Source organism: Neophocaena asiaeorientalis, unplaced genomic scaffold (assembly GCF_003031525.2).
Source record: "Neophocaena asiaeorientalis asiaeorientalis breed wild unplaced genomic scaffold, Neophocaena_asiaeorientalis_V1.1 scaffold240, whole genome shotgun sequence".
NCBI lineage: Eukaryota > Metazoa > Chordata > Mammalia > Artiodactyla > Phocoenidae > Neophocaena > Neophocaena asiaeorientalis.
Window position 1 is genome coordinate 1,216,730 of NW_020185331.1, and position 9,835 is coordinate 1,226,564.

The 9,835-nt window shown below is 41.7% G+C and overlaps 1 protein-coding gene across 2 annotated transcripts in view; it reads right to left on the reverse strand.

Moving 5' to 3' along the window:
- MMS19 (MMS19 cytosolic iron-sulfur assembly component) overlaps nt 1-9,835 on the reverse strand; it is a 32,689-nt gene that overhangs the window by 12,185 nt on the left and 10,669 nt on the right. The window contains exons 2-8 of one of the 2 annotated variants that reach the window (XM_024734844.1): nt 9,231-9,279; nt 7,132-7,232; nt 6,302-6,387; nt 5,837-5,911; nt 5,358-5,427; nt 4,846-4,974; nt 4,699-4,760 (exon numbers count right to left, since the gene is read on the reverse strand). In XM_024734844.1, the coding sequence (XP_024590612.1) occupies nt 4,699-4,760; nt 4,846-4,974; nt 5,358-5,427; nt 5,837-5,911; nt 6,302-6,387; nt 7,132-7,232; nt 9,231-9,279 (572 nt within the window). Of the gene's footprint in view, nt 1-4,698; nt 4,761-4,845; nt 4,975-5,357; nt 5,428-5,836; nt 5,912-6,301; nt 6,388-7,131; nt 7,233-9,230; nt 9,280-9,835 lie in introns of those variants that run through there. The other variant, XM_024734843.1, reaches the window with a different exon arrangement.

A 9,835-nucleotide genomic window follows, 5' to 3' on the forward strand; every position in this document is an offset into this window, starting at 1 on the left:
CCACAACATCTTTATCCATTCATCTGTTGATGAACGTTTAGGTTGCTTCCATGTCTTGGCTCTTGTAAATAGTGCTGCTATGAACACTAGGGTGCATGTATCTTTTCAAATTAGAGTTTTCATCTTTTCTGGATATGTGCCCAGGAGTGGGATTGCTGGATCATATGGTGGCTCTATTTTCAGTTTTTTAAGGAACCTCCATACTGTTTTCCGTAGTGGCTGCACCAATTTACATTCCTACCAACAGTGGAGAGTTCCCTTTTCTCTACACCTTCTCCAGCATTTATTATTTGTAGACTTTTTGATGATGGCCATTCTAACAGGTGTGAGGTGATACCTCATTGTAGTTTTGATTTGCATCTTTTCATGTGCCTGTTGGCCACGTGTATGTCAAGAAGGCACACTGAAAACATACATCAGATTTTCCTTTTCTCTTTAGAAACCCCACCAAAAATACAGTAAAGGGATTTTCCTTTCTTTTCTTTTTTTTTTTAAAGCTATAAAGCTAAAGGTTGACGAGAACAGGATAAGGGATGTTAGCAACAAAACTGTAGAAGGTGAAAAGCAGATAGATAAGAAGAAAATGACTTAGCAGAGCCAAGAGAACAGAATCCTCAGTAGGCTTGGGGAATGCTGAGTAACTCCCCATATACACCAGTCTCCTCAAAAGGCTTCAAAACCAGAAGTACCAGGTACCTTTGGAATTGCGAGTGGGGTTCGAGAAGCAATCTGACCTCCGAGATTGCTTCTCAAGTCCTCCCTAGCTGCAGTAGAATCTGGAGGTTTAATTCTTTAGAGAGGGTAGACAGAGGTCTAATCTTAGAGACATAGGTGCAGCTGAGGGCCTGGGTGCTGAATCAAAAGAGGTCTAAGTGGGAATTCCCTGGTGGTCCAGTAGTTAGGACTCAGTGCTTTCACTACCAGGGCCCGGGTTCAACCCCTGATTGGGGAATGGCATGGCAGGAGAAAAAAAAAAAAGGTCTAAGTAATACAGTTTTGAGAATTGAGACTTTCCAACCCTTCAAGCCCTATTTGCTTGTAGCCAGACTTCTCCCTCTAGGCCGATCTAAGGTCTTTTTCTAGAAGAACCTGACTAGCCCAAGAGGAAGAATACAATGGGGGTTCCCAAGCTGTCCATGTAAGCCACTATACAGGGAAGTTCATCCTCAGCCAGCCCATTCCCTGTGCTCAGAGCTCCCACTCAGCTTTATAATTCTCACTTTGAAACATGTGCAAACTCCCAAGGATTACCAGATATCTGAAGAAAGCCTCTAACCTGGAAATAGAGACCAAAAACAAACAAAAAAAAACTTGGAGGAAACAAAGACCATATATGTGGGGAGAGTTTTCAAAAACAGTAAGAAAGTAATTCATTCATGGATTAAATAAGAACAGAATGCTAAAGAAAAAAAGACCACCAGTCTTAAGTTGGTGGTCCAGCAGTTAAGACTCCGAGCTACCAATGCAGGGGGCCTGGGTTCGATCCCTGGTCAGGGAACGAGATCCTGCATGCCGCAACTAAGAGCCTGCATGCCACAACTAAAAGATCCTGCATGGTGCAACTAAAGATCCTGCATGTGGCAACAAAGATCCTGCGTGCTGTGACTAAGATCCAGCACAGCCAAATAAATAAATATTTAAAAAAACAAAACAAAAGACGTTTAAGAGATCATCAAAAATGACAATAAAAGGCCCTGGGAAAATGGATAAAGAAGACGTGGTACATATATACAAAGGAATATTACTCAGCCATAAAAAGGAATGAAATTGGGTCATTTGTAGAGACATGGATGGACCTAGAGAGTGTCATACAGAGTGAAGTCAGAAAGAGAAAAGCAAATATCGTATAATAACGCATATATGTGGAATTTAGAAAAATGGTATAGATGATCTTATTTGCAAAGCAGATATAGAGACACAGATGTTGAGAACAAATGTATGGATACAAAGGGGGAAAGGGGTGGGGTGGGAGGAATTGGGAGACTGGATTGACACATATATATTATTGATACTATGTATAAAATAGACAACTGATGGGAACATACTGTATAGCACAGGGAACTCTACCTAATGCATTGTGGTGACCTAAATGGGAGGAAAGTCCAAAAGGGAGGGGATATCTGTATGTGTACGGCTGATTCATTTTGTTGTGCGGTGGAGGCTAACACAACATTGTAAAACAACCATACTCCAATAAAAATTAATTTAAAAAAAAAAGGTCCTGGGAAATTCAAAGCATGAGAGCAGAAATGAGAAAATCAATAGAAGGGATTAATAGGAGATGTGCTAGTCCTGGGCCTTTCTGCCCTCAGAGCCATTCCTTGGGCTGACCACTGCAGGCTACATTTCCCAGGCTCCCATAATGGCCTGGGTTCAGCCAACGGGAAGCACTTGTAGAAGAATGCAGGTCAGAAGGAAAGGAAAACCCAGGGCATTTCTTCCCACTTCTCCAATTTAGTGGGCGCTTTCAGCATTGGCAGCATCTCCTCCATGGCTCCAGCTTCTACTGATAGGCCTATGTTTTTGTCATACTCTCAGCCCCTGAGGTCCAGTAACATCAACTCTTCCCTTTGTCCCTCCAGCCTAGGGGTGATAATGGCTTCCTGCTATTGATAGGTTGCCTCACTATCCTGTTTGGCTTCTCAGCTTTCCCATAACTTGTAAAAACAATTTCCTGCATTAAATTATTTCTGTTTTAAATACCAAAGTGGTTTCTGTTTTCATGCCTGGACTTTGACTGACAGAAAAGATAAAATTGTAGAATTTTCTTATAAACTAACAAAAAGGTAGAGGTAAGAAATATGAAAGAAAAGTAGGAGATTCAGAGGTCTAACAGAAGACTGATAGGAGTTCTAAAAGGAAGGAACAGAGAAAACAGAGGGAAAGAAATCATCAAAGAAAGAATGCAAGAAAATTTCCCAGGACTGAAGGACATGAGTTTCCAGATGGATGGGACCTACCAAGTACCCAATACAATGCATGAAAGCAGACCCGTACTAAGGCACATAATTGTGAATTTTCAATATATTGGGGGAAAATAATCAAAACTTAAAAGCTTCCAGAAAAGAGGAAAAAAAGTGACCATAAAGTTTTGCAAATCAAAAAGAATTTAGACTTCTTCACAGCAACTGAAAATTAGAGGTAAATGTAGCAATGCCTTCAATTTCATACCCATATTGTCAATAAGTGGGAGGAAAGAATGAAGACATTCTAGATTTACAAAAATCTAAATGTTTCACTCTTTTTACACACTGGGGAAGCTAATAAGGGATGTGCACCACCAAAATGAGGGAGTAAACTATAAAATAGGAAGTACATAAACCCAGGAGATAAGAGATCCGATCCAAGAGAAAAGACAAAGGAATCCCTAGGTGATGGTAAAGGAAGATTATCTACTCTGCATTAAGAGTAGGAAGCAACCAGTTAAGACTGTATGGCCAAGTTAAGAATGGTTTTTACATTTTTAAGTCGTTGAAAAAAAATCAAAAGAATAGTATCTTGTGACACATGAAAATTATATGAAATTTAAATTTCTGTGTCCATAAATAAAGTTTTATTGCAATATAGCCACTGTACCACATTCCAGTGTCTATGGCCATTTCTGTGCTAGAACAGCAGAGGTGAGGAGCTTCAACAGAGACCATATGGCCTGCAAAGTCTAAAATGGTAACTATCTGGCCCTAATAGAAAGTTTGCTGACCCCTACACACAGGATAGGAACCATCACTTATACTGATGTGATCCACTGTGAGGATGGCAAATGGCCAAAACAGATTGGTAAGACCATAAAGAGTATTTCTAACATAAATTGTTACACTAAAAGCCAGGTGTCCCTATTTAAAAGGCTTACGTTCTTCTGAGAAGAAACAGTGATACTGATTACAAAAGAGATGAAAAGAATATCAGAGAGGTGGTCCCAAGCAACTGATGTCAACTAGAATAAGCTGGTTAAGAAATTCCCTATGGCAAAAATGGCTGTGTATCTTTAAAGGCACTGAGAGTCAGTGCTCCAATGTAGTTTGGTATGCTGTGGTATAGCTCCTTTCATTTTTCCCAAATCACTAATGCTTGCAGTACACATACCCATGCGTACCCATATAGTGATGAGACCTTGAATATTTGGAAAAAGAAGGAAAATCAAGATGCAGAGTGGGAGGAAAGTCCGAGGGCATCAGAGCAAACACCTCCTGTAAACACTATGCTCAACTGTGTCGTCTTTGTTTAGTCAATTTGTTTCTACTGCCTGAGATGTACCCTCAGAATCCAGGATCACATCCTACACATCCTTCAGAAACCAAGAGAAATCCTATCTTATCTGTGAAGTCAGTTCCTGCCTACTCTAGCTCAAACTAAACTCTGTCTTCTTTGAACAATTAAAACACCACTTGTTTTGGTCCACAATCTCTTACTGTTACTTAAATGTTTCAACTTTCAAGGACATGAATCATGTTATACAATCCTGTAGTTCGAAGCACTACATACTTTGTCAAGGAGTCTCCCAAATACCTGCCGAATTGAACCGTTCCTCCCATGGCAAATGTTTTTCCACTTCCCAGTTTACTAAAACATTAAGTTCTTGAGGGCAGGGATTGTTTCTTTTGTTCACCGCTGCACCCTCAGGGCCTAGAACTGGGCCTGGCACATAACAGACACTGGACAAATATTTGAATGAGTGAATGAATGAAAGGTACTACTTACAGGAGTAAAATCAATAGGGAAGTAACAGGATGTCACTTCAAACAACTCCTCCACAAAGGGTCCTAAGGCAACAGAGAAAGAATGAGGACTTATAAGCCTCTCATCTGACAAGCCCCAACCAGCTAATTGAAGGCTACAAGGGTGTACCCAGGCTATAGTCTCTGGAGATGAGGTCATGGACGATGCGGAAGGCCACCAGAAGATTACGGGGATCCTTTTCCCCATCCATCACCTGGATGAAGCCAAAGGTGAAATCAGCTCCTAGGCCCTTCAGCTCTGCGGAGGAGAGAACAAGATCATTACTGTCCCGTGGGATAGAAAGCTGGGCTTTCTTTTGGCCTGTGTTCTCCCTCTGCTATCACTGACTTTCCTGCCTACCAGAGCAGGCCCTTTCTGTTTTCCTATTCCAAGAGAGTTCTCAGTGAAGAGAAGATGTGCAACAATACATAATTGTTACAGAGGTAAGAATTTAAAACATCAGCTCAAACTCCACCGTTTCTTTACTTTCCTGGGGAGTGAGTGGCTCCCAGTTTCCCTTTATCATCCTCTCAAAGTACTGGCTCTCCTATATCACCCCCCGGGCTAAAATGAGTCCTGGTAATGGGGGAAAAAAAAGATGTGCTCACTTTTCAGGTTTTCCAGAGAGCCCTGCCTCTTACCTTCTTCCCGGGTTCGCATGAAGTTGGTGATGATACTGTAGACTGTGTGTCGGTCCACCTGTGGCAGGGACTTAGTAGGAGAGACAGGAAGTAAGTAAAGAAAGTGCCCAAAGAATACCTCAGCTGACGAAACTACTTCCTGCTTCACAATCTCTAAGTGGACAGTGCTCTTTACACCAGTATAAGATGAACCTCAGAGGAAATGTAGAGAAAGGATACGGCTATTGCCCAGCAGTCCAGCAGTGGAACCGATAACCAAAACCTGTCTGCTGTATGCCTTACTTTAGTGTAAGAGGACACAGGTCAGACATAATGGCATGCCTTGCTCTCCTTATACAGTAGCAAGGGATAGCATGTGAACATGGTCAAAGACCTGAAAGAGTTCAGAACTTAGAAGGCAATTTTTTTTGCCATCTAATTCTAGTTATGTCAATGGCTGGGAGACAGAGGAGAACACCAAGGTGACTGTTATCACTCACCTGTACGTGGACCTCCTGGAAGATGGCTTTAAGCACGGAGACAGCCAGCCCTGGGGGCAGGGCCACACACAGGCTCTGGGGGAGAAGAGAAGTGTGAGCACAGAGGGAATTCTGGGAATTCTAGCACAGCCTTCAAGACACAAGCCTAAAACAGGGCTATTTAGCTACAGTGGGAATCACAACATCCAGGTTTGGGAAGAAGTGCTAACAGTGAGATACATGGTCCCTTTTCTCAAGTTGATTAGGTCTCTGCAGCTCCTTCCAGTTTGGCTTTGAATTCCAGTCCCCAAAGGATACTTTTACTCTACAAACTAAAAACAGAAGTGGAGCTGGCTGAGACTAGTTTAGTCCCACATCTGGGCATCTGCTTTGAAGCACTTGAAGTCTCACCCTCTAAGGGGAGGGAGAGAATTCACTGGAAATAGGTTCCTGCAAACATGGTATGTAATACAAAAAAGAACTCACAAGTGCCCTCAAACCCTGCAGGACAGATGGGATCACAAGATGATGGTCCTTCAGCCGGTTCTCATAGAATAGGATCAAGTGTACCACTGCACAGACCAGAAATTCAGCCGTTAGTTTACACAGGCTGGAGGAGGGCCCACCGGCTTTGCTCCTTCCCAAAGTTTATAAGGGCTGTTCCTCCTTGGGCTTCACTACAAATTTTCTCCTTCACTGAGAGATATGTTCCAAGCCCTCCCATTTGAGGGTGACTTCCTTGATCTGTCAGGAAAATAGGTGAACATCTTTTATTATCCATTCTCACTAGGTCACAATCAAACCCATTCTCAAGCCGAGAACTGCCTTTCTACAGAACTTGGGTTGGCAAATTTTCTCAAAGGGCCAGACAGTAAATATTTTAGGCTTGTAGGACATAGTATGTCAAAACTACTCAACTGGGCCACTGTAACATAAAAGCAGCATACACAATAGGTAAATAAATGGGCATGGCTAGATGCTAATAAAGCTTTATAGAAGATAAATAAGTTGTTGGCTTTTTTCCTCAGGACTTCAAAACACTTTGATATTTCATTACTTTTCCACTCCATCTATGAAACACTACTTTGTCCATTTTACAAAGAGGGGAAGATATACTGAAAAATACTGTCTAAGGCTACATTTGAAATCCATGTGTCTTGTGTCTCAATTCTTATCTTCTCTGCCACATATACCAGTGAGGAATGAAGACCCTGAATTAAGAGTTCACAGATACCTTATGTCCTCCCTCCCTCCCTGTAAAGCTGGCTTGAATAGACAAGGCCTTGGCTCAGCACTCCTACTAGCGATGCCAGTACCTTCCTTCTCCAGGAGCAAGGAGTGACACTGCAGTAGCACCTGTGACAAGAGCTGGATTCCTCGTGCCCGAGTTCGGGGTTCTGGATTCTCTAGAGAGGACCTGGGGTAAAGTAAGATAGAGACAGCCTGACATTACCCAGTTCAAACTTTTGAAGTAAATATTTTGCAATTAGTTACACTCACCCCCTGGGCATGGAAGCCAGCCCAGGAAGGTATTCTGGAGGTGCTTAGCATTACAGACAACACTAAGGCCAATCCCCAGATTGACCTGACATCATTAGAGGCATACGTGACACCACAGCCAACAGAAATGTCCATCTCCAGGCACTGACTGGGTATGGGGCTTACTCCTTCTCATACAACTGTGACATTCCTCTGAAACAGAGCTTAGCAGCTAACCACAGGGCTCAAGAGATGACTGGCAGCTGCAGCTTCTACCAAAACAGGAGGAGAATAAATATATCACTGTTAAAGCAACCACTATAGTCTTAGGGACCATATCGTCTTTATAACTGGAAGACCATTATGGTCTTTATAATTGGAAGTTTACAAAGTAAGATGGTCAGAGTATAGGTTTTAACTATTTAGGATTATTGATATGGGAGGACCTAGGCTGAAGCAACAAGGAGGTGATGTATCTTCAAAACAACTCACATTTAGACATACCAGAAGGAATCTAAGTAAATGCAGGAGGTAGAAGACTTCTGAAGGAGAACTGGCCAGGATACATGAATTAAACCTCAAGGTTAAGAGTATATATAGCTAGGGGTAATGGGGTAAAAAGAAGCTCACTTTTGACAGGATCCTTAGGACAGGAACTTATAGAAAGGTAGAAGTAGAAAACTGTGCATTTAAAAATGGACCAAAAATAAAAAAATAAAATAAATAAAATAAAAATGGACCAAGGCACACAAATGCTCATAGCAGCATTATTCAGAATAGCCAAAATGTGGAAACAACTCAGATATCCCTCAACTGATGAATGGTTAAACAAAATGTGGTATACCCATATAACAGAATATTGTTCAGCAAGAAATGAAGTACTGATACATGTACAACAGGGATGAACTTTGAAAACATTATGCTAAGTGAAAGAAGCCAATCACAAAGGTTACATATTACTGTATAATTCCATTTATGTGAAATTTTCAGCATAGGCAAATCCAGAGACAGAGTAGATTAGTGGTTGCCAGGGGCTAGGAAGAGAAAGGAATGGGGAGTGATTGCTAATGGGCGTGGGGTTTCTCTCTGGGGTGATGAAAATGTCTTAAAACTGACTGTGATTAAGGGTCATACAAATCTGTGAATACACACTTTAAAATGGTGAACTTCATGATATATAAATTGTATCTCGATAAAGCTGTTATTTAAAAAAAAAATGGACCAAGGCCACAACATGAGGAGAAAGGCCAAAAGGTCTCTTATGTGGGAAAAATGCATAATAGTGACCTTACTCCCCCACCCTCTCCCCAATTTTCTAGTTTTTTCTGTTTTAGAAGACATGCTAGCCATGACAGTTAACAACCTTCGCTAATTTAAATGTCAATTTAAATGGTCTACCAAGTATGAAATATGAGGAAAGCAGACATTAGACTACAAGCATATAGTTCCTCTGGAGCTTGGAATATCTGGTGGTAACACTGGTCTTCCAGCTGTTTTTCCAAGCCTTTTCTTATAGTGGGGAACCTGGTGCAAGGTCAGCCTCTTGACCACTCCCCAGGCTGGGCTCACAGCAGGTCTGAGTCAGATGTAGGCTGACTAGAATCCTATTGGGGAGGGTGGGTCTAAAGAAGCAGAAGAGGAATCCCAGCTCTAATTAACTAACAGTTGATGGCTTTCAACCACCCATCTCAGCCTAAACCTGTGGGCTGACCCAGGAGCTAATGTGACCCATAGGCGGTGTTCCCAACACTTCCTTAGGGGCCTCAGTCAGGTGGCAAGAATCATTTTTCAGAAGAAACACTGGCTTAACCTGAGGTACTGATATGGGAGGGGGAGGAGGGTGTTGGGCTACAGTAGGAGAAATTCAGGACAAAGTAACTTTTTCAGAGTGCAGCGCCAGGGCTGAAGACTGGTATTCTAGAGCAGAGGCTCTTACCCAAGGGCTTCCACCACTTGTAACACCGTATAGCTTCCAGATTTCACATCTAAAGGAAAGAAGAAAAAGAAATCTGAAAAAACAAAAATAAAATTCCATCCCAGGGTTCAATGGCTCTAATTACCAATGTTTTTGCCTACCCTAGGTCTTACACCATGGGGCCCACCGTGCTTGCCAAGAGCCTCTCCTACATGAAAAGCATTTCTGTAACACTTCAAGTATGCAGCTCCAAGTATAAAAACTGAAAAGAAAGTCAATATATCATTTGCAGGTAACTGTTTATCTAGAAAATCCAAGAGAAATAAATGAAAAAAATACTACAAACAAAATAATTCATTAGGGTGGCTAGGTACAAAATTAATATGAAAAAATAAAAAAATAAAAAAATAAAAATAAAAAAATTAATATGAAATTAAGAACTTTCACATACACACATACAATAGCCTGAAAAATTATATAAAGGAAAAAAGAGCCATTTACAATAGCAACAAATAAAAATTAAAAAAGAGAGAAAGAGGGCTTCCCTGGTGGCGCAGTGGTTGGGAGTCCGCCTGCCGATGCAGGGGACGCGGGTTCGCGCCCCGGTCCGGGAAGATCCCACATGC